Source organism: Stomoxys calcitrans, chromosome 1, assembly GCF_963082655.1.
Source record: "Stomoxys calcitrans chromosome 1, idStoCalc2.1, whole genome shotgun sequence".
Lineage (NCBI taxonomy): Eukaryota > Metazoa > Arthropoda > Insecta > Diptera > Muscidae > Stomoxys > Stomoxys calcitrans.
In genome coordinates this window covers 181,736,863-181,762,423 of record NC_081552.1, presented here as the reverse complement: position 1 = coordinate 181,762,423, position 25,561 = coordinate 181,736,863, and the positions used below count along the sequence as shown (strand labels likewise).

The following is a 25,561-nucleotide window of genomic DNA, read 5'->3' as shown; positions in this document are numbered from 1 at the left end:
CATGCCAATATGTGGCTCAAATGAAAATTATTTGAGATTAGAAAACGAATTTAATAACCTATTTTGGGGCCAGGTGTTTGGGAGACGCCTCATCGTGTAAACTCCCCTAAACCAATGGGAATATGGGGTTTAAATAAATGGTATTTGAAAGAAGAGCACGATGCCGATAATTTTCTGGGCCAAGTGTCTGGGGGACCCCCTCCCCCCCGAAAACACCCCTAAATCAGACATCATGAGAATATCGGGCTGAAATAAAGTATTTTAAGAATAGAGTACACCTTACATCCAAACTTAAATTCGTAGACCACCAAGATCATATGGGATTCAGATAAAGGTACTTATATTGTTAAACTGTTAGTCAAGCGATATACTATTTCCGTAGCATGGTATTTCACTAAAAGCTCTTTAATTGTCCAAAATAAATATTCCAAGGAAAATTTTGTTCCATATAAAGTAAAAGAAGGCGCAGCGGAGCGGGCCCGGGTCAGCTTGTATCTAAATATATTCCGATCTGAATATCATAATATCATATATAAGTCAGATTTCGGTAGGCTTTAAACAAATTACCGATTCAAATTTTAGCGAAATCGCACAATAAATGATGCTTTTATGGGCTTCAGACCCTTAATCGGCAGATCGGTTTATATGGCAGCTACATCTAAATATAGTCTGATCTGTACCATGTTTGGGTCCGATGTCGGGTGTCAGGAGTCTATGGTCCGGTTTAGCCCGTTCAAGAACTTAACCTGCGTGAGATAAGAAGACGTATCTGTGCCAAATTTCAGCTCAATATCTCAAATTTTGAAGGCTGTAACGTGATTACAACAGACGAACGGACAGACACACGGACATCGCTAAATCGTCTTAGAATTTAACGACGATCCGATACATATATGCTTTGTAGGGTCGGAAATGGATATTTCGAATGCAAACAGAATAACTAAATGAGTATACCCCCTATCCAATGGTGGTGGGCATAAAAACCATAGGTCCGATTGGGGAAGCTAGGCTTTGCGTTTTGAAAACTCAAGGGGATTTTTCAAATTTCCCAATACCCACCAACATAGGTTGGGGGGCTAGTCATTCCGTTTGTAACACCTCAAAATATTGATCTGCGGCCCCATAAAGTATATATATTCTGGATCGTTTCGACATTGTGTGTCGTGTAGCCATGTCCGTCCGCCTGTCGAAATCACGACAGCAGTCGAACGCGTAAAGCTAGCCGCTTGAATTTTGCACAGATTCTAGCTTTTGTTGTAGGTCGCAAATGGGCCATTTGTATATATAAACAGATCTCCCGATTTGACTTCTTGAGCCCCTGGAAGCCGCAATTTTTGTCCGATTTAGCTTAAATTATGCATACGGTGTTCTGTTATGAATTTCAACAACTGTGCCAAGTACAGCTAAAACCGTTCTGTTTTCCGATATAGCTCCCATATAAATCGATCTCCCGATTTGACTTCTTGAGCTCTTACAAGTCGCAATTTTGCACGTGGCGTTCCGTTATGACTTCCAACAACTGTGCCAAATATTGTACAAATCGATCTATAACCGGATATATCTCCCCGTCTCTCGATCATCCTTGCTCGGTTCCTATAAGCTTTAAATTTTGGTGGTTTGACAGAAGTGTGGTATGTTGATTAAATTATATTCTTCATATAAATTTATTTTGTATTCATTTTTAGCAGAATCCAAGGCGGTGGGTTCCCAAGATTCGGCCTGGCCGAACTTAGCGCGCTTTTACTTGTTACTTCTAACAACCCCTTCAAAATTCAGCAGCAGTCATTTTCAGCAAACAACATACTTTTCAGCAGTAATCCTGCTGCTCTGAATTACTGCTGTTATAGCAGAACTACTGCTACAATAGCAGTACAATTAACTAATAATATTGAGCAGACAGTGTTTGCTATTTTCAGCAAACTTTTTTCTATGAGTACAGACATGAACCTACTTAGGTGCGTGGCATGGAAAACAATTAAGGATTTTGTAAGTAACACGGAATTCTTAACTTAGATTTTCTTTTTCGGGGTTACTTGTTTAGTATTCAGAGTGCTCAACAAGCCGATTACTGGCTTAGGTGTATGATCATAGTGGCATGGGGTGGATTAATACCCTCTTTTCAACCTAACAACCCTCTTTAACCTAACTTCCTCTAGATAGATGCCATGAAACTATTGTAGTACTTGTTTAGACTTTTTTTATGGTTTTTAAAGTTCAAGTCATATTATTCCATATTCTCCCCTTTTTAAATAGAAAAACTCTTTGAATTTAAATGTTTACCTTTTTATCTTGGACATTATTGTTGGGGTCCTCTGTTGGCACTGATCCATTCACTTTAAGCTTTTTCACTTCCGGTGTGAAGGTGAACTCATAATTATCATTTCCTCCCCAACTGGCTAGACAATTATCCTTATCCACATAAGTGTCGATAGTTTTTTTTGTTATTATCTTAAGAATTTCCACTGCCTTTTCGGGCAAAAGGGCTTTGACAATCTTAAAAGCGGCTGCAATAATAGAATATAAGAAATTCAAGATAATAAATATTAACCATTAATGATACTCCATCATACCATTCAGTACCCAGGCCATTTCAAATACCAGTATGTAGTTAAGGGCATTTGGATAATACTGCTTGAAGGTGTCTATGATCATTTTAATGAACTCCAAATCCATGTTGGACAAACCACAGCCATCCATGTCAAAGAAAATCGTGATTTTTTCCATATATGTTTCACGATGTATACGCTCGATCCAATAGACAAGGACCTTGAGAATTTCATTCATATCCTTGGAGCCTTTAATGTGTTTCTTTGTTTTGAATATAAGCAAAGGTTTGCCATCAACATCGGTGTTGTGTGGAAATATCACTCCATCTTGAAGATAATCTTTGCGTACATTTGACTCATTCAAATCATTGGCCCTAAATGATTGACGCCAAATGCAGGTGTTCCAAAGTTTGTCAAAGGACATTTGCATGTCCAAATCGTACATTTCCAAGAAACGTGTACACCATAGATCATCGTTGCGAACTCGATCGATGTCCACAGGATGGAAGTCAACTGGAAGTAGATGGTAAAGAGAGAGAATAAGAATAAACGTTTTTGCTGGGAAGAAAGTTGAGGAAATGAAGAAAATAAACTTACAATAATTAAATTCACAGATATAAATTTACAAGGATAATGGGTGGTCATAAAAATAAATCCCTATGGATTTTTTTTTATATATGGATGAGCTTAGCTACCTGTAGGTAGCACATGTTCTCGCGTATAATTTCAGCTAAATTGGATAAGAATTGAGTAGAGGCTCAACAAGTAAAATCGGGAGATGGTTTTTAAATTGGAGTTATGTTAGGTTTTGAAGCGACATGGACCATACTCCATACAGCTGTTGGAGGTTAAAGGAGAAGTAGTTTCGCCCACATCGGATTAAAATTGCGCCCTCTAGCGGCTCATGTATTATAATCGGGAAATCGGTTTACATGGGAGCGATATCAAGTTGTGGAGCTATCGGAAAATAATTGGATCCTCTAGAGCCTCAAGAAGTCAAATCGGGAGATCGTCTAAATGCAATCTATATCATGTTGTGGACCGATTCGGACCTTACTTAGTGTTGCTATAGCGCCCTCTAGAGCTTCAAGTCGAAATATAAAGCCGGATTCGGAGGCCGATTCGAACTTAAGTTAGCTTGGGCTCCGGGCTCCGATTCTGACTCCTACTTCGATGATACATACGTGTAGCATGAACTCTTAGATGGCAATATCAGAGTCAGTAAATCCAAGACTGTGCCGCTGGCAACGATGTCTCGCATTCAACCTCAAGGGTCATCTCACCTATACGATCATACCGTCGCTTCGATTATGGCAAAGGTATGACCTACTTCTATCCACTAGCCCATCGCATTAAATCTCAAGCCGCAGTGGCTGCCTGATACCCAATATGTTTCTTTTGGTTGTTCATCTAGAATAGTATCCTGTGCCCACTTATGGCAAACCAACATGTTCTCTGAACCTTTGCTAATGTCCTTATGTTGCACTTCTTCTCCGAGGCGTTCGTTAGTATTGATCTAATCAGGCTTCTTTAGACTGGACTATCCGGAGGCTCCATTTCAAGCCTAAGGCCCATTTACCTAGTGGTGCCCAACACCTGTAAGCCTTCTCTGTAGGCTACCGAATGTGGCACTTACAGTTCAGTTTCCTGTCGAAGATCACTCCTAAGTGTCTGAGCTTGTCGGATATCGTAATCATTCCGTTGCGTTACGTGGTGCCTCAAATTGGCCCATCTTCATCTTCCTGGTTAACAGGCAGATTTCAGTCTACTCTGGATTAACGTTAAGACCACTGGGTTTAGCCGTCTTCAAAACTTTGTTGGTTTTCTTGCATAGCTGCTGGTGACTCCTACCACCTCGAAGTATTACAGCAGCGTCTGACATGCAAAACAATTCAATTATGCTCTTAATGGCATGGAACGTCTCTAAAGCTGCACCCTTTTTGGGCAAGGATGGTTTCGAAAACGGCATTTATTAACAAATTTGCTGTAGAGGTTACAATTATTGTAAGGTGCAAACAATTTTTTTTCTTGGGTTCAGAAACATCCAAGTCAATTTGGCCCAGATCGGTCCAGATTTGGATATAGCTGCCATATAGACCGATCCTCCGATTTAGGGTCTAAGGCCCATAAAAGCCACATTTACTATCCGATTTCGCTGAAATTTAGAACAGTGAGTTCTGTTAGGCCCTTCAAAATCCTCCGTCAGTTTGGCTTAGATCGGTCCAGATTTGGATATAGCTGCCATATAGACCGATATGCCAATTTAGGGTCTTAGGCCCATAAAAGCCACATTTATTATCCGATTTTGCTGAAATTTGGGGCAGTGAGTTGTGTTAGGCCCTTCGACATCCTTCGTCAATTTGGCTCAAATCGGTTCAGATTTGGATATAGCTGCCATATAGACCGACTTCTTGATTTATGGGTTTGGACCCATAAAATGCTCACTTATGTCCGATGTCGCCGAAATTTGGGACAGCGAGTTAAGTTAAGCTCCTTGACATACTTCTGCAATATCGCACAGATCGGTCCAGATTTGAATATAGCTGCCATATAGATCGATCTCTCGATTTAAGGTTTTGGGACCATAAAAGAGGCATTTATTGTCCGATTTCGCCGAAATTTGGGACATTGCTTTGTGTTAGGCTCTTCGACATTTTTATGCAACTTGGCCCAAATCAGTCCATGCCATGTAGACCGATATCTCGATTTAAAGTCTTGGCCCCATTAAAGGCGCATTTATAATCCGATTTTACTGGAATTTGACACAGTAACTTATGTTAGGCTTTTCGTCATCCGTGTCGTATATAGTTCAGATCGGTTTATTTTTAGATATAGCTAGTGTACTTATTAGTATATGGTCCAAATCGGAACTTATTTTGATATAATTGATATGGGACATAAGGTATGAAATTTTCACCGAATTTTGATGAAAGATGGTTAACATATATACCCGAGGTGGTGGGTAACCAAAGTTTGGCCCGGCCGAACTTAACGCCTTTTTACTTGTTTTTTTTTTCATTTTCTCCCACTGTGCATCGGCGGTAATGGTGGTCAAGGGTGGCCGCTCATTGGCGCTTGAAATTTTGCACAAATACTTCTTATTAATGTAGATCGGTTGGGATTGTAAATGGGTCAAATCGGCCCATGTTTTCATATAGCTGCCATGTAAACCGATCTTGGGTCTTCACTTCTTCAGCTTTTAGATGACGCCATTCTTATTCGATTTGACTGAAATGTTGCAATTGTGTTTTGGTATCACTTTCAATAATTGTGCTAGGTATGGTTCAAATCGGTTCATAACCTGATATAGCTGCCATATAAACCGATCGGGGTTCCTGACTTTCTGAGCTTCTAGAAAGCGCAATACTTATCGGATTCTGCTGATTTTTTTTGGTATGGCATCCTACAACTGTACCATGTATGGTCTAAATCGGTTCATAACCAGATATGGCCGCATAAACCGATCTCCCGATTAGACTTCTGGGCTTCTTTATACAATTTGGTTGAAATTTTGGAGGGCGCAATTATTACTCGATTTGCTTGAAATTTTGGGGGTGGTATTTTTCTAAGACTTCTAACAACCATGACGGGTACGATCCATATTGCAATCCAAGGTGGAGGGTGAATAAGATTCGACCCGGTTTAACTAAGCACTCTTTTACTTGTTACCGTTCGTGTTAGATCGATATTTAAGGTGATGTTGCAGTTTGTTTTGGACCACCACTATGGCGGTTGGCAATGCTACCAGTATCATCACAAGGACTTATGGTGCGATACACAAATAATTTGTTCACTTTGAGGTGTTTGAGTTCGCCAACATTGGCAAGATGTGATTTTTTTCAGCCAAATATAACATAGTCGCACCATTTGCGCTTGAACTCAATCACGGGTAACTTTCTTTTTAAATTAACTCAGCAGCAAAAAAATACTTTTGGTGGCTTGTAAACAATATAAAATGACAAATATTATATAGTTGACATTTCTAGTTGACAGATATACCTGTATTAATTTTTTGTCGCTTGGTGTGGCACTCAGTAGGCCATTAAATACTTAAGAGATATGTAAATAAAACGGATGATTTTGACATTCGTTGTTATCAGTTTTTATTTTTACGCCAATATCAGTGTGAGTACCTCTGATTAATTTCGGCATTGAAATAATATGTTATCATAACAGTAATTGATAATTGAAAACCCTATGGAACGGTGATGTGTACATTGCACTATGAATCTAATGTCCGTACCGCTCAGCGGTCTTTATGCCCTTTTGGGGATTTTTTGGCGTGGGACGTTTGCCCTAGGTACATGACCCAAATTTAAATATGTGATATGTGTTTTTGGTTTGCTATTAAGGTATAAACAAAAATTCACAGAGATCGATTTTCCTAACTTGGCCTACCATGGTGCAGGCTTTAATAGACTATAACGCCGAACACCTAGGTTTGAATTCCGGCGAGAACAATAGAAAAAGTTTTCAGCAATGCTAATGCTAACGACATTTGTGAAGTATTCAGCGCTATATAAAATATCTTTACGAAGAGGTGTTGCTGAGCGGCACGTCATTCAAACTTGAAAGTGTCGTCTCCTGCTCTTTTATGATAGAACTGTTGACAAATTTGCTTGTCTGGGGCGACTTGGATATTACGCAAAAATAGGGTAAACCTTCGTCTGCTGAGTAGCTTAAATAAAAAGTGCCCTTATAAAAGTGTAACCTGGGAAATACAAACCCCTGTGATATGAAATTTCTCACAGAACCGGATTGGCTGTTGTACTGTGTAATTTGTTTTTAAGGAATATGAAACTGCATTTGAATTTAAGACATATAGTGGCCCAGAAAAGTCTACATACCTCACCGAGAAAACATGTTTTACAGAACAAATTTTTTCTGGCAAATGTCTATTGTTGCTAAAATTGTTTACCATGGTTCCCAGCATTATAATTAATTAAAATTTTTAATGTAAAATCTTATCCTAACTGCTTTACTGTCAGTTTACGTAATTGCTATTTATGAAAAGGTATGTAGACATATCTGTGCCACTGTATGTGTATGTATGGGCATTAGGCAGTCCCATGATATAAAGCAGAATTAATGTTTGCAAATAGAGAAACGCAGTTACTCCATTTTTTTCCCTTTTGATCCCCATAAGCAATATTAGAAATATTATGGTGAACGGTTATTCATAACCCGTGCAAACACGACATCCAAAGTTGTATCTTGTGTCATTTAAGGATTCCAGTTGAGTATTTTAGGTCCTAGCATAAAATTGGTGGGTGACTTGAGGATATTGGACTGAACCGATTTCTATGAAATTCATCTATAATGTCAAGAGTCAAGAGAAAATCCTCCCTGCCATATTTCGAGAGAATCGGTTAACAAATGAGCACTTTATTGCAATATTTCTCAAATATGGGAGCTATGTCTACATCTTAACCGATTTCGTGCAAACTTTATAAACATTGTGGAAGTTGCCGAGGAAAGCGCTGTACAAAATTTTGGGAAGGTTGGTCAATAAATGCGCTTGCCGTGGCTCAGGAGTGAAAATCGGGTGATATATATATGAGAGCTATATCTATATCTGAACCGATTTCCATGAAATTCACCAATTATTTCGAAAGTCAAGAGAAAACCCTTCCTAACAATTTTCAAGAGAATCGGTTAACAAATTACCATTTAATTGCATTATTACTGCAAATCGGACGAACATATATATAATCTGAACCGATTTCTATAAAATTCATTTGTAATGTCGGGAGTCATAAGAAAATCCTTCCTGCCAAATTTCGAGAGAATCGGTTATCAAATGACCATTTCATTGCAGTATAACTGCAAATCGGACAAACATATATATGGGAGCTATATCCAAATCTGAATCGATTTTGCCAATTTCAATAGGCTTCGTCTCTGGGTCGAAAAAACACGCCCATACCAAATTTGAAGACGGTCGGATGAATATTGCGACCTGTAGTTTGTACACAAATTAACATGGACGTACAGACAGACGGATTGACCGACAGATAGACGGACATAGCTAAATCGAATCAGAAAGTGATTTTGGGTTGATCGGTATACTTATCAACGGGTCTATCTCTCTTCCTTTTGGGTGTTACAAACTAATTCACTATGTTATAATACCCTGTACAACAGTAATGGTGTAGGGTATAAAGATAGGTTAGGGCGTCGGGTTGGTAGTCCATCACCTAGAAAACGCGAAGGAATTACTTTGAAATAAGTAAAATCGTGCTAAGTTCGGTCGGGCCGAATCTTTGCAACCCACCATCATGGATTCTACTAAACATTTACCCAAACTAAATTTAGTTGAAGGGCATAATTACGTTCTACTTACCAAACTTCTGTCAAACAAGCAAAAATTAAAGCTTCTAGGAACCGAACAAGGATAATCGAGAGATCGGTTTATATGGGAGATATATCAGGTTATGGACTGATTTGGACTGTACTTGGCACATTTGTTGCAAAATTTCAGCCAAATCGGATGAAAATTGTGGCTTCCAGGGGAAATGGAAAGGCGTAAGTGAGAGTGAATTGAGATGTACAGGTGCCAGAATAAGGTCCGAAAATTCTACCAAAGAATTAAACATCAAACCGATGGCCTTGGTGCAGGCATTTCCTCCTGCAGAGAGAAAGAAAGAAATCTGGTAATGGACACAGATAGCATGCTGAGAATATGGAAAGAACATTTTACCCAACTGCTACTGTCCGACGATGGCGGCGAAGAGGATACGCAGAATCAATCTCTGATGATGGTAAATAATGTTTGCCTCCCAACCAGATTGAGTTTTAAGAAGAAGGGACCCGACTGAAGAACAAAACGGCAGCAGGAGCCGATGGGTTATCCGCTGAACTATTTAAGACTGGAAGCGACACGCTGATAAGGCGTGCGCATCAGCTTGTCTGCGCGATCTGGCTAGAAGAACGCATACCCGATGATTAGAACCTCAGCATACTATGTCCCGTACACAAGAAAGAAGACAGAACAGAGAACATCGCATACAAGATACTCTCGAGCGTACTGTGCTTTGACTACAAAGCAGCTTTTGACAGCCCTATACGTTCAAAGGAATGTCAAACCATGTCTGAGTTTGGTATCCCCACAAAATTAAAAAGACTGTGAAAGATGACACTAGCTGATACACGTCCTCAGTAAAAGGAAATAATCTCTACGAACCATTCAATATCAAACGAGGTTTCAGACAAGGAGACAGCCTATCGTGTGATCTCTTTTATACCCTGCTGGAGAAGATTAGACGAGATGCAGATGTGAATAGATATGGCACACTACTCGCCTATGCGACACTGATATCATGGGTCGGTCACCGGAAGTAGTAACTGCAGCCTTTGAAAGAATCGAAAGAGAATCAGTGAAAATGGGTTCGGCAGTATGTGGGTATAAAACAAAACGCCTTGTAAAATCGAGCAGATAAAGAAAATGAAGATAGTTGGGAACCATAAATTTGAGATAGTCAACAACTTTACCTACCTAGCCACCATCGTAACCGAAAAGAATGGCACAAGTTTTGAAATAAAGCGAAGATTAATACTGGCAAACAGACGCTTCTTTGGATTAACTAGGCCACCTACCGACAGACGAAGATCACGCTATGCAAGATATGGTTTCGAGGCATGGGTACTTGTGAAAACAGACGATGCAGTGCTTGGGGTGTTTGAGAGAAAGATTCTTCGTAAAATATGTGGACCAGTTAGAGTTAATGGAGAATATAGGCTTCATACGAACCACGTGCTGTATGAGCTGTATGACGACGATAGCATAGTATCAAAATACAACGGCTGCGTTGGCTAGGTCATGTTGTCAGAATGGATGTAGAAGCTCCAGCAAAGAAGTCTTTTGAAGGCAAACACGGTGGTACACGCAAACCGGGACGACTTAAAGTCCGATGGAAAGATTAAGTGGTGGGTGACACCTCGAAACTTGGTGTCAGAGATTTCAAAATGAGCGCAGATGATCGAGGAGCTTGAACGATATTCTACGTTTGACTAGTGGAACAAGTGTTCTGTCATAGCCAATTAAAGTAAAGTAAGCATCAAATTGGTAAACTAAGTACACATTTATTACAAAAGCACAAGCTGCACCTTACACCACTATTACAGCAGTAATTAAATGTATGGTTCGACTCAAAAATTCCGGTTGATTCAGCTTAGCCATGTCCGTCTGTCCGCATAACCTTTCTGTGCTGATAGTCCGCCTGTCGTTTTTTTTGTAATCAACGTGGAGATCGCTTTTGTTACATAATCATCATAAAAATGTTCGCATATTTTTTTTGTAGCTCAAACAAAATCGTTATGAAGTTTTTTAAAAATCAGATAAGATTTAGATATAGCTCCCATGTATATAATTGTTCGATTTACACTAATAAAGGCGTAGTTACAACAATTTTAAACTGATTTTCACTAAATTCGATATGGAGTGTTCTATAACTCATCTGGTAATCCCTGTTGAATATCATCCAAATTGGCTCCGATTTGGATTCGGATTTGCCGAGCCACTGCCGGGAAGTGTATATTTCTTGTAATTGTATTGCAATGGTCTCCAAGGTAAACGAGATAGTGAATTTTATGAGTCGGAAGAACATATTGGTTCCAGCGATACAGGAGACCAAGCTGATCAACACCCGCAGCCTGCATAGCAGTCACGAATACAATGTGCTACTTAAGGAGCGCATACGGAGTGGAGATGAGGGATCGCCTGCTCCTGGCGCCAGTGACCTTAACATGGAATCTATGTAGAGAGCAGTCAAATCCAGTACTGGGGAGATAGAGCTATACAACGTGTACATTCCGCCGGTTGTTAGTTGTGTCCCAGTTAATGGCCAAGCTTACAAGACCGAAATTAGTAACCTGTAACCAGGAGATGCAACAGCTCATTCGATATTTCTATTGCATCCCCTGATATCCTGAGTGACGTATCCTGGCAAGTCGTCATTTCCCATAATTCTCTCCATCGACCGACCACCCGACTTCATAACCTCTGAGCGCCAGACGTTTATCAATCTGAAGAAGACCGATTGGGTCGGCTTCAGAGAGTAAACCAATCTCCGTTTCAGTGAATTGAAGGGAGGTGCCCTTAAACGTGCTGGTTGCCTAGAGGAAATTCCGAGACATCATTAACGCAGCAGCTGCTCGCTCTATACCATCCGGTCGAATAACCCAAGTGCGGCCCAATTTCCCGGCACAGGCAGACGAGTGGGATGGGATTCGTTGCAGGGACCAGTTTAACCCCAGAATCAGCGAGCAGAATCTGGAAATAAACAGGGTAGTCAACGAATATAAGCGGAATTTGTGGCTGTAATATTTGGATCAATGTAACTTAGGTACCGGTTTGGGCAGGCTGTGGTCTACTGTTAAATTACTCTCGAACCCCGGAAGAAGGGATGACAAGGACCTCGGTCATTTGTGGCGACGTAACTGTATTTCAACCGAAGATATACGCCAGTTTGTTCAATCGTCAATTTATTGTGCATCCCGAGAGTGACAAGTCTAGGAGGAGAGCCATTTGTCGAATGCGTGGTCTCCGAGCCGATGGAGAGCCATCACAGTTTACCGTGGACGAAGTTAAGTAAGTCATTCTTGGCCCCAAGTAATCTAAGGCATTGGCCCCCAACTTGCGTCGACGAAATCGGCCCCAAACAACACTTTATGAAGCCTAGTTTCAAATCCCTATTAGACTTAATTCCAAATAATCGTTGCACTATTGAATTTTGGGGAAAAATTTGAAAAAACCAGCGAGAATATTGTCGCTAATAAATAAATAATTTTTACGTGAACCAGCGTGAAAAATGGAAATACTTAGGGTTATGAAACCGGCCTCAAAGAACAACTTATGAAGCTGTTGTCTAATCGATATCAAAATATATTCCAAGTAATCGTTACTCTATCGAATGGGAAAAACCAGCCACAATATGCGAAAATTTATATGCGCGTGGACCACTGTGCAAAATGGAAATACTTAGGAACATAAAACCGACCTCAACGATAGGCCAGTTTCTAATCCATATCAGACTTATTTCCAAATAATCGTTACTCCATCGAATTTTGGGGAAAACTTGGAAAAATCAGCCGTAATATTCGAAAAACCATTTTTGCGTGGACCACTGTCTGAAAATGAAAATACTCAGGACCATGAAACTAATTTCAAGCGATAGCTTTTGAAGCCTAGTTTCTAATCCATATCAAACTTAATTCAAAATGATCGTTACTCTATCTAATTTTGGGGAAAAACTAGGAAAAACCAGTCACAATATTCAAAAATTATATCTGCGTGGACCACTTTCCAAAAATGAAAATACTCAGGAGCATGAAACCGTCCTCAACGATAGCTTATGAAGGCTAGTTTCTAATCCATATAAGACTTAATTCCAAATGATCGTTACTCTATCGAATTTTGGGGGAAACTTGGGAAAACCAGCCACAATAATTGAAAAATATTTTTTCAGTGAACCACTGTCTAAAAATCGAAACACTTAGGACCTTGGAACCAGCCTCAAATAACAGCTTATAAAGCCTAGTTTGTAATTCATATCAGACTTAATTCCAAATAATCGTTTGGTTTTAGGGCAGACTCAACCACAATACTCTATCGAATTTTGGGGAAAACTTGAGAAATTCAGCCAGAATATTCGAAAAATCAGTTATGTGTGGACCACTGTCTAAAAATCGATACACTTAGGACCGTGAAACCTGCCTCAAAGAACATTTTATGAAGCCTAGTCTCTAATCCATATCAGACTTAAAACGAAATAATTGTTACTCTATCGAATTTCGGTAAAAACTTGGAAAAAGTGTGGACTACTGTGCAAAAATGGAAATACTTAGGAAACCGACCTCAACGGCAGCTTATGTTTCTAATCCACATCAGACTTAATTCCAAATGATCATTACTTTATCGAATTTTGGGGAAAACCCAGCCACAATATTCGAAAAATCACTTTTGCGTGGACCACTGTCAAAAAATTGAGAAAGTTAGGACCATGAAACCGGCCTTAAACGATAGCTTATGAAGGCTAGTGTCTAATCCATATCAGACCTTATTCCAAATAATCGATGCACTATCGAATTTTGGGGAAAACTTGGGAAAACCAGCCACAATAATCGAAAAATAATTCTTGCGTGGATCACTGGGCAAAAATTGAAATACTTAGGAGCATGAAACAGGCCAGTATAGCCCTAATCGAGTCGCTGTCTTCATCTTAAAAATCCGTTTACCACTACCCTCCCTGAGGCGTTCCCCTTATCACCCGCCTTCTGACCACACTATCTCCCAAGTCCGCGTTGATAGTGCTGTCACGTAGCATACAGTCCGTCCACAGGGAAAAATTCGGGTGGATCCTCGTGCAGCTCAGAGCGGTGACTGTCGATTCATCTCCTCGTTGTTAAATGCCCTCTCAATATTCAGGAAGGTTGCCATCGCGAACTCCTTCAGCTTCTAGCATCACTGTTTTTATAGTGTTTTTTGAACAATTCCAGCAAGAAAAAAAATTTAAAATCGGACCATAATGCATGCTTGTGCGGTCAAGGTGACCAAATTTGAAGGCCCCCAAAGGCTCTATGCACCTCAGCTATAACCATATAGAATTTTGTGAAGATATCTTTATTCGTCCACGAATGGCAGACTAACTTCCACAAATGTCCAAAATGTCGGCAAGGGTTATCGTTATCCGATCGCTTATTAAAACAAGTAAAAAGGCGTTAAGTTCGGCCGGGCCGAACTTTGGATACCCACCACCTCGGGAATATATGTAAACCACCTTTCATCAAAATTCGGTGGAAGTTTCATACCTTATGTCCCATATCAGGTATATCAAAATATGTTCCGATTTGAACCAAATACTAAAAGTACACTAGCTATATCTAACAAGTAAAAGCGTGCTAAGTTCGGCCGGGCCAAATCTTATATACCCTCCACCATGGATCACATTTGTCGAGTTCTTTTCCCGGCATCTCTTCTTAGGCAAAAAAGGATATAAGAAAAGAGTTACTCTGCTATTAAAACGATATCAAGATATGGTCCGGTTCGGATCACAATTAAATTATATGTTGGAGACCTGTGTAAAATTTCAGCCAATTCGTATAAGAATTGCGCCCATTGGGACTCACGAAATAAAATAGAGCGAACGATTTATATGGGATCTGTATCGGGCTATAGACCGATTCAGACCATAATAAACACGTTTGTTGATGGTCATAAGAGGATCCGTCGTACAAAATTTCAGGCATATCGGATAATAATTGCGACTTCTAGGGGTCAAGAAGTCAAGATCCCAGATCGGTTTAAATGGCAGCTATATCAGGTTATAAACCGATTTGAAAATTATTTGACACAGTTGTTGAAAGTAAAAATAAAATACGTCATGCAAAATTTCAGCCAAATCGGATAGGAATTGCGCACTCTAGAGGCTCAAGAAGTCAAGACCCAAGATCGATTTATATGGCAGCTATATCAGGTTATGGACCGATTAAAACCATACTTGGCACAGTTGTTGGATATCATAACAAAACACATCGTGCAAAATTTCATTCTGATCGGATAAGAATTGCGCACGCTAGAGGCTCAAGAAGTCAAGACCCAAGATCGGTTTATATGGCAGCTATATCAGGTTACGGACCGATTTGAACCATACTTGGCACAGTTGTTGGATTTCATAACAAAACACGTCGTGCAAAATTTCATTCCAATCGGATAAGAATTGCGCACTCTAGAGGCTCAAGAAGTCAAGACCCAAGATCGGTTTATATGGCAGCTATATCAAAACATGGACCGATATGGCCCATTTACAATACCAACCGACCTACACTAATAAGTAGTATTTGTGCAAAATTTCAAGCGGCTAGCTTTACTCCTTCGGAAGTTAGCGTGCTTTCGACAGACAGACGGACGGACGGACGGACGGACGGACATGGCTAGATCGACATAAAATTTCACGACGATCAAGAATATATATATACTTTATGGGGTCTCAGACGAATATTTCGAGTAGTTACAAACAGAATGACGAAATTAGTATACCCCCCATCTTATGGTGGAGGGTATAAAAATAAACCGATCTGAACCATATACGACACGGATGTCGAAAAGCCTAACATAAGTCAATGTGTCAAATTTCAGTGAAATTGGATTATAAATGCGCCTTTTGTGGGGCCAAGACCTTAAATCGCGATATCGGTCTATATGGCAGCGATATTCAAATCTCCACCGATCTGGGCAGAATTGAAGAAGGGCTTCGAAGAGCCTAACCAAACTCATTGTCTCAAATTTCAGCGACATCGGACAATAAATGCGTCTTTTATGGCCCCAAAACCTAAAACGTAGATATCGGTCAATATGGCAGCTATATCCAAATTTGAACCGATCTGTGCGATATTGCAGAAGTATGTCAAGGGGTTTAACTTAACTCACTGTCCCAAATTTTGGCGACATCGGATAATAAATAAGCATTTTATGGACCCAAGAAATGGAATTAAGAAATCGGTCTATATGGCAGCTATATCCAAATCTGAACCGACCTGGGCCAAATTGAAGAAAGATATCGAAGGGCATTACACAACTCACTGTCCCAAATTTCAGCAAGATCGGATAATAATAAAGTGGCTTTTATGGGCCTTAGACCCTAAGTGGGAGGATCGGTCTATATGGCAGCTATATCCAAATCTGGACCGATATAAGCCAAATTGACGAAGGATGTCGAAGGGCCTAACGCAACTCATTGTCCCAAATTTCAGCGAAATTGGATAATAAATGTGGCTTTTATGGGACTTAGACCATAAATCGGATGATCGGTCTATATGGCAGCTATATCCAAATCTGGACCGATCTGGGCCAAATTCACGGAGGACATTTTAGGGCCTAACAGAACTCACTGTTCTAAATCGGATAATAAATGTGGCTTTTATGGGCCTAAGACCCTAAATCGGCCGATCGGTCTATATGGGGGCTATATCAAGATATAGTCCGATATAGCCCATCTTCGAACTTAATCTGCTTATGGACAAAAAAAAGAATCTGTGCAAAGTTTCAGCTCAATATCTCTATTTTTAAAGGCTGTAGCGTGATTTCAACAGACAGACGGACGGACATGTCTAGATCGTCTTAGATTTTTACGTTGATCAAGAATATATATACTTTATAGGGTCGGAAATGGATATATCGATGTGTTGCAAACGGAATGACAAAATGAATGTTTAAATTTACATTAATCTTATTGAATTCTTCATAATGTAAATTGTATCTATTTGAATTAATAACGGATTATAGTTGCCAATCCATGAATTTAAGTAACTAACAACATGTAATTATTATCTGCTATCGAACATCAATCTGTAGCTTTGTAGTTTTTATCCAAACTCTCTCATAATACCTTCGTTTAGATTGGGCGGCAAAATAAATGAGAGCAACTGGTTTTCGGCAAGCATATTGATGTTCGTACCTAGTTTAAAGAAGAATAAAAATTCAATTGCATTCCAGAAATCAAACGGTGAGCCTCGTTTCAATCCTCCCACACTTCACATTGCTTGTACTAACAAGTGTTGTTTTTGTTTTACTTACGGCGGAGTCTATAAGGCGAACACTGGTTGCCACCACTGTCAATAAAAAAGACATCCCTCGTTGCTCTTCTAGGAAGGTTTTATTCCCGCCAAACTGCAGTCATTTGAAGTATTCCCGCAGTTTCTTAATTTCCCCGATTTTAATCAAAATTCCTAAAAGGCTACAAATTTTGTGCATGGTCCTTCGAACCTCAAGTGAGCTGGCATTTGGAATTGGAAACAACTATCATCAGAAATAATTGCAATGAGGTACGTGGCGCAAGACTAGACGAATGGTTTAAAAATTGGTAAAAGCTACTACAAGGTAACCCTTTAAAAACTAAAGAACATGATCAAGGAGAATCGTGAGTAAAAATGAAATATGTTTTAACTAAGTGAAGAGTACAAAAGAAGATAGCAAATATTAAATTGGAAGAAACCGTTAATAACGGTAAATACCACACCGAATTTAAATTTGAACCCAACTTTAATATATGTTGCAGAAAATTTTTAGCAACATAGTGAACTCTCGTTTCCCCAAACGCTTTATAAGCAAGAAATATAAGAATACCATAAATTGATTAAAAAAGAATACATGGCAACATTTGAATGCCGAAAATTCTCTTGATCGTGTTAGCATTACGTCGTCTTACATTTTGTTGATAAGTTGGTCAGATCATTGGTGATATCGAATAAAATTGAAACATGTTGCCCAAGTTTGTTTAGCAACACGGTTTTGTTGATAACGTTGTCTGTTGTTAGTGCAGCTGAGAATGTAAAATATCATCTCTCTTTTCTCTTGATTGAAGCCATTAACATTTCTAACAACGTTGTATGTTTTTTTTAACACCTTGTTCTCTTAAAGCAGAATGTTAGCATCGACTAACATAACAGCCTTTACACATTGAGCTTTCCTCTATCTTCTGGAGATTTACATTTGCTGTCTATGAACATTCGTAACTGACATACATACATACATACATATGTTTAAATCAGAACACTCCCAAAACCAACGATGTATGATGGGAATGTAATGCAAGACAAAAGGGAATAAGTAGAAAAGATATTACTGCAGATGTAGATACATTCTGTAGATATATGAGCAATTCCGTTGCTAAGATTGGAATATTGGACTTTTGAGAATATACCTGCAAGAGAAAGAGAAATTTCTCTTCAATCTTTTTTTTGGAATAAATTTCTGACCGGTTGTACTTACGTTACAACGTGAAACTTTTACTCGTTTATGTGCCTTTGCACGGCTACAATTATAACCCGAATTTTCATCTTTGAAATTACTTGTAACTAACAAGTAAACATAATTTTCTAACAAGTTTGGTGTTAATAAATTTTGTACTCACGTTGCAAAATCATTTCAGCCCAAACTGAATTTGTACCTCATTATAAAATATCGATCTCGTGGACGTTTAGATTTTATTGTTGGCACCCATATATTGGAGTGGAATTTGAACTATTTTTCGTGTGAGCACTCTAGCAAATTATTCGCCGGCCATTTGAGACAACTCAATGAGATTTGTTGTGGACTTTTTTATTCAAATTGCTCGAGATGGAAAAGTCCGCCTCTCCTAAAGACGTTTTTATTTTTGCCTCGGACTTTCTTGTGTTATTTTCGTCCAATTTCGGTAATGGGCGTGATGATGACCAAACCGAATCCATATTAGAAGTTAAAATGATGGATTTAGAAGATCGATGGAACAAACTTCAGATTGCGTATTCCACTCTTAATATTTCGCTAGACGGACAGGATAAGGAATTTATGGATTCAGCTCGTGGTAAATTTCACTCCTGTTCAGAGAGTTATTATGATTGCAAGTCTAGAATTTTAGATCTCTTACGACTGAAAAGAGGCGGAATGAGGCAATTGGATATGACCACTCCCATGGCACCTCTTCCACCAAGCGGTCCCTCCGCTTTTTCTGGGCTGAATATTAAGCTACCACCGTGTGACACGGAAATTTTTGAAGGCGGATACGAGGAGTGGCCCTCGTTCCGCGATATGTTTATCGCCATATACGTTAATCACCCTAAACTAACGCCGGCACAAAAGTTATTCCATTTAAGGAACAAGACCAGAGGCGAGGCGGGGGCTATAGTAAAGCGTTATACCCTATGTGACGAGACTTTTCCCCTGGCTTGGGAGGCTTTAAAGTTAAGATATGAGAATACTCGCGTATTGGTCGACTGTCAACTGAGAATACTTTTCAATATTCCCATTGCAGGCTCTGAGGATAGTCAATCTATTCAAAATTTACAGGCAACTGTTAATGATTGCCTCGCCAGACTCAAGACATTAGGAGTTTCCACCGACGATTGGGATCCTTTACTAATCTACCTCGTTTCGACTAAGCTTCCTGAGAAAACCCTTGCCTTGTGGGAACAATCCCTTGATTCCCACAGAAGTTTGCCCAAATGGTCTCAAATGAACTCCTTTTTGATAAATAGATATGAAATTGTTGAGAGAATTACTAGTATTAAAGAGACTAAAACTTTTTTTGGAGCCCAAGTCTCACCAGTTCATTCATATATAACCGAAGATAAAAGCGATAAGGACTGTAGATTTTGCAGTGCCAGTCATTCGATTCGTGCCTGCCCTGGGTTTAAACAGCTCTCTGTGTCAGATAGAATAAATTTCGTATTTGAAAATAAAATTTGCAATAATTGCTTATCCTCTTCACACATGAAAAAGGAATGTAAAAGTAAACATTCGTGTGCAGAATGCAAGCAGTTTCATCACACCCTGCTGCATTTAAAGAAACAAAAGACACCACTAAAGCGTAATGACGCCCCTCCACAGACACCTCTTCATACTCAGGATCAGCCTAGCTGTTCCAATCAGGCAGTTTTCCTTTCTAGTTCTCCCGAGGATGATCTTATTGCTTGTTCCCCTACACTATTTACTTCTCAACCAAATATGCATTCCCACGTATCTTCTAATTATACAAATGTCCTTTTGCGCACTGCTTTAGTTCCTGTAGAATATTTAGGCGAGATATTCACCATAAGAGCCCTAATCGATTCGGGTTCGCAGCGAACTTTCATCTCAGAAAGAATTCGTAACCGGCTTCGTTTGCCTACAAAGCGCTCTCCTTGTATAATATCTGGTATCGGTTGTAAGACTCAAAGCTCTGATAAAGAGTGCGATATAACTTTGTGCTCCAAAGACATGAAAAGAAAAATTGTCGTGTCAGCAATAATTTTACCCAAGGTCACCAATTATCTCCCTTCTTTCACAATAAAACCTCCAAATCTCGAGGCTTTTTCTGAAATCCAGTTGGCTGACCCATTCTTTTTCAAGTCAGCTCAAATTGACCTTATATTAGGTGAGGATAACGCTCATCACGTCGAAATGGAAGGAATTATTAAGAATATATGCGGCCATCTCTCGGCCCACAATACTATCTTCGGCTGGGTTATCAGCGGTCCAGTGCCAACAACTCAATCCTTTTCGGCCACCGTCAGCCCCTCCGATAATATTGCGTTAAACGACTTGCTGCGCAAATTCTGGGAAACGGAAGAAATTCCTAATTTTCCCAAGGTATCTTCTCAGGATACCTATTGTGAGGATTATTATAAGGAGACAACTAGGAGGACCCCTGAAGGACGATACATTGTACGCTTACCTTTCAAACAGGAGTTCAATACCACTCTCACACTTGGTCCTTCCAGGGCAATTGCTTTCCGACAATACTCCAGGATAGAAAAGTCACTCACAAGACATACTGACTTATTCGAAGACTACCGGCAAGTTCTCAATGAGTATCTGACGCTTGATCATATGGAGGAAATCTCCTCATGTGAAAGGCAACGAGATGGGAAATACCAGTCTTTTTATTTGCCGCACCATGCGGTTATTAGACCCGAGAGTCGAACGACAAGGGTACGTGTTGTATTTAACGGATCTCGCAGGACCAACACTGGTCTCTCTCTTAATGACGTACTCCATCCGGGCCCAACTTTGCAGTCAGATTTAATGTCAATTTTATTGTATTGGAGATCCTATCGATATGTCTTTAGCGGCGACGTGCAAAAGATGTACCGCCAAATTTTGATTCACCCGGATGATAGGCCTTTTCAACGTGTTCTCTTTAGAAGGGATCAGGACACCCCAGTAACCGATTTCGAACTTAAAACGGTTACATTCGGTATAAATTGTGCGCCATTTCTGGCCATAAGGACACTGTTACAATTAGCCAACGACTCCGAAATGCAGTATCCCTTAGCTGCCCCAATCCTCCGTAGGGAAACATATGTCGATGACATACTCTCGGGTGGTCATTCCCTAAATGATGCACTTCTTGCTCAATCTCAACTAATTTCTGTGCTTAATTCTGCCGGTTTTCCCCTCCGGAAAATCACTTCCAACAACGCCAAACTTCTAGACCATCTTCCCCCTCAAGATCTGTACGACTCTAATTTTCTTCAGTTCTATGAAGCAAGTTCTACAAAGACCTTGGGCGTCCAGTGGAATGCTCTCACTGATTGTTTTTCTTATTCGTTCAATAACGATTCGGCGTCAACAGCTGTCACGAAGCGGGAAATTCTTTCTGCTGTCGCAAAACTATATGACCCAGCAGGCTGGCTCTCCCCAATAGTTATACAGGCGAAAATTTTAATGCAAAGCCTTTGGTTAGAAGGGCTTGGTTGGGACCAGTCTGTAAGTCCAACTTCCCAGACTCGTTGGCAATGTATAGCTTCCCAGCTACCTCTGATTCAGGACATACAAATTCCTCGGTGGATAGACTTTGGCCCTTCCGATAACGTACAGATACACGGATTCTGTGATTCATCACAACGTGCTTATTGTGCTGCGGTATATGTTCGTGTTCAAAATTCAGCTGGCATTTTCTCAAATTTATTGGTCTCAAAGACCAAAGTAGCACCTCTCGAAACGATAAGTCTACCCCGCCTGGAACTTTGCGGTGCTCTACTGCTTTCCAAATTGGTTAAACGCATTCTCTCGTTTATGCCGTTTAAAGATCCGGAGGTGTTCTTATGGTGTGACTCATTAATAGTGCTGGGTTGGTTAGGTAAACCCCCATATATGTGGAAGACTTATATCGCTAATAGAGTTTCCCAAATTAGATACAACCTTCCCAACTCCTATTGGAGACATGTCCCTACCGAACAGAATCCAGCAGATCTGGGAACTAGAGGCTGTCGTGCAAGTGAGCTGAAAGACAACACACTATGGTGGCAAGGTCCTACCTGGTTAGGACAGGGCTTATCTGACTGGCCCCAGCCGATCTTTCCGAGATCCCCGGATGTCGAACGAAGAAAAGTGGAAAGTTTCCCAGCAGTACTCAGCTCTCCTGACCCTCTAGAAAATTTCTCTTGCTATGCAAGAGCTTTACGTGTCTTCTGTTATGTCTTCCGGTTTTACAATAATTGCTCTAAAATTTATGCACGACGTCATACTCAAGATTTGATATCCCAACAGGAAATTTCGTTTGTCCGAAATAGGTTTATACTTTTATCTCAGAAAAGTTATTATTCGCAAGAATATAGTGACATTGCTAATTCAAAGATTGTGGCTAAAAAAAGTCCGTTAAGTCCCCTTAACCCTTTCCTGGACGGAAACGGACTTCTACGAGTAAATGGTCGCTTGGCTACTTCCGAATTGCCTTACAACGAAAAGTTTCCAATTATTTTACCACATCAAGCTCATTTTACGAAACTTTATTTGGAATTTATTCATATCCTTTTGTTACACGGAGAGTGTTCTCTTATGTGTCGAATTGTCAATACCGAATTTCATATTTCACGTCTTAAGTATGGCATTAAGCGTATTATCCATCATTGCAAGATATGTACCATTTACAAGAAGCGTGCATGCACTCAAATCATGGCACCTTTACCGGCAGAGCGATGCACATTTTCAATGCCCTTTGAGACGACAGGGATTGATTTCGCTGGTCCCTTTGAACTGAAAAGTTCAAAACTTCGGAATGCTCCAATAATCAAAGGATATGCCAGCGTATTTATATGCTTTTCAACAAAAGCCATTCATTTAGAGCCTTGCTCAGAGCTCACAGCTTCTGCATTTCTCGCAGCCTTTTCAAGATTTGTCGGTAGGCGGGGCTTGCCTAAAAAGGTTGTTTCAGACAACGGCCGAAATTTTATTGGCGCAAGTAGAACCCTTCTCAAGGAGTTCAAACAATTTATTAAGAAGTCTTCCGCTGAGACATCTCAGAAGTATGTGGTCCATGGTCTCGAATGGTCTTTTATTCCGCCCCACGCACCTCATATGGGAGGTCTGTGGGAGGCGGCTGTCAAAAGCTTTAAGTTTCATTTCCGCCGAATAATGAGTTCTCACCGCTGTACCTTTGAGGAATTTGCCACCATTCTAGCGCGCATCGAGGGCGTACTCAACTCAAGGCCTATCTCAGCTCTGTCTCAGGATCCCAATGATATATCTGCTCTGACTCCAGGACATTTCCTTCGAGGGGGGCCCATTATGGCGTTGCCAGAACTCCATTGTGATAATTTGTCATTATTAAATAGATGGGAAAAACTTAAAGGTCTTCACCATCAATTTGCTGTTCGTTGGAAGGAAGATTACTTGCGAAACTTGCAGAAGTGATATAAATGGAAAGCTCCGTTGCCTAATATTAACCAAGATGATTTGGTCGTAGTTATTGATGATCTCCTCCCTCCCAGTGAATGGAGGTTGGGTAGAGTTCAAAAGGTCTATACGGGAACCGACAATAATGTTCGGATCGCTGACATTCGTACTGAGTCTGGCATTATAAATCGTCCAATCGTCAAACTATGCCTTTTGCCTTTTAAAAACACAACCTAATCAGAAGAAAAGTTTTCCAATACTCGAAATCCCCTAATGCTGATTCTCAACTCTGCATTCTTTTTTTTTTAATTGAGTCTAAAATCCTCGCTATTAATTACTTCTTATTTCTTTCCTCAAGAGCCCAACGAGATCCAAAAATTCACCAATGCAAGGTTTGTTGGAGATACCACTCTCTCCGGTTCTGTAAGAAGTTTTTGCAGATGAAAGCCGCCGAGCGGAAACATGTCGTAGACAAACACAATTATTGTTCTAATTGTTTAGCGCGGAGCCATACTTTACGACGATGTACATCCCAAGTTATTTGCAGAAACTGTGGAGAATACCATCACACGCTGCTGCACTATGCGTTGCATCCTCGAACCAAATCACAACCAACGAAAACCCATCCAAATACCCATCGACAAACGAAAGCTGGATGCACCAAATTGAAGGGTAACAGAAAACTTCCATCACAACCAAATCAACGGTCAAGCAACCAAATCCAACTCATTCCATCCGATCAACAACAAATTATCACCACAGCCATTAAATCTTTAGCTAATTTACTTGTTTAAATCTCTATTATTTGCATACATGCAAAGGCCCCCCAGTATGTTTAAATTTACATTAATCTTATTGAATTCTTCATAATGTAAATTGTATCTATTTGAATTAATAACGGATTATAGTTGCCAATCCATGAATTTAAGTAACTAACAACATGTAATTATTATCTGCTATCGAACATCAATCTGTAGCTTTGTAGTTTTTATCCAAACTCTCTCATAATACCTTCGTTTAGATTGGGCGGCAAAATAAATGAGAGCAACTGGTTTTCGGCAAGCATATTGATGTTCGTACCTAGTTTAAAGAAGAATAAAAATTCAATTGCATTCCAGAAATCAAACGGTGAGCCTCGTTTCAATCCTCCCACACTTCACATTGCTTGTACTAACAAGTGTTGTTTTTGTTTTACTTACGGCGGAGTCTATAAGGCGAACACTGGTTGCCACCACTGTCAATAAAAAAGACATCCCTCGTTGCTCTTCTAGGAAGGTTTTATTCCCGCCAAACTGCAGTCATTTGAAGTATTCCCGCAGTTTCTTAATTTCCCCGATTTTAATCAAAATTCCTAAAAGGCTACAAATTTTGTGCAATGAATATACCCCCATCCTTCGGTGGTGGGTATAAAAAAGACAAATTCAGGGTATGCGTTTAGAAATAAACCACTTCTTGTTTTTGGGACGCTCTAATGTGCATACGTATGTATATGTGATATAAATATATTTTCCTAAAATTCCTACAATGTATGTAAATATTTTTAAAATTTCCATAGAATTTAATTTTACTAAAAGGCAAAATATCGTTACTTACCACATCAAATTAAATTTGCTCGAAATCTTTTGCACACTGTGCTTATACAAATACAGGTTTTACCCACAGCACAAAAGAAAAATAAACTTTTTAGATTTACTATTGAAACGTACTTTTGCATGTCGACAACACATTTTAATATTTAACAAGTAAAAGCGTGCTAAGTTCGGCCGGGCCGAATCTTATATACCCTCCACCATGGATTGCATTTGTCGAGTCCTTTTTCCGGCATCTCTTCTTAGGCAAAAAAGGATATAAGAAAAGAGTTACTCTGCTATTAAAACGATATCAA

The 25,561-nt window shown here is 39.8% G+C and overlaps 1 protein-coding gene and 1 long non-coding RNA gene across 4 annotated transcripts in view; one reads left to right on the top strand and one right to left on the bottom strand.

Moving 5' to 3' along the window:
- The window catches only part of LOC106093804 (motile sperm domain-containing protein 2), a 130,713-nt gene that overhangs the window by 58,857 nt on the left and 46,295 nt on the right, over nt 1-25,561 (bottom strand). For all 3 annotated transcript variants that reach the window (XM_013260964.2, XM_013260961.2, XM_013260963.2), the window contains exons 2-3: nt 2,571-3,059; nt 2,281-2,504 (exon numbers count right to left, since the gene is read on the bottom strand). In XM_013260964.2, the coding sequence (XP_013116418.1) occupies nt 2,281-2,504; nt 2,571-3,059 (713 nt within the window). The remainder of the gene's footprint in view (nt 1-2,280; nt 2,505-2,570; nt 3,060-25,561) is intronic.
- LOC131994142 (uncharacterized) lies at nt 16,762-25,042 on the top strand. The gene is made up of 3 exons (XR_009396487.1): nt 16,762-17,366; nt 24,035-24,804; nt 24,948-25,042. It is a non-coding gene; the product is annotated as an uncharacterized LOC131994142 (long non-coding RNA).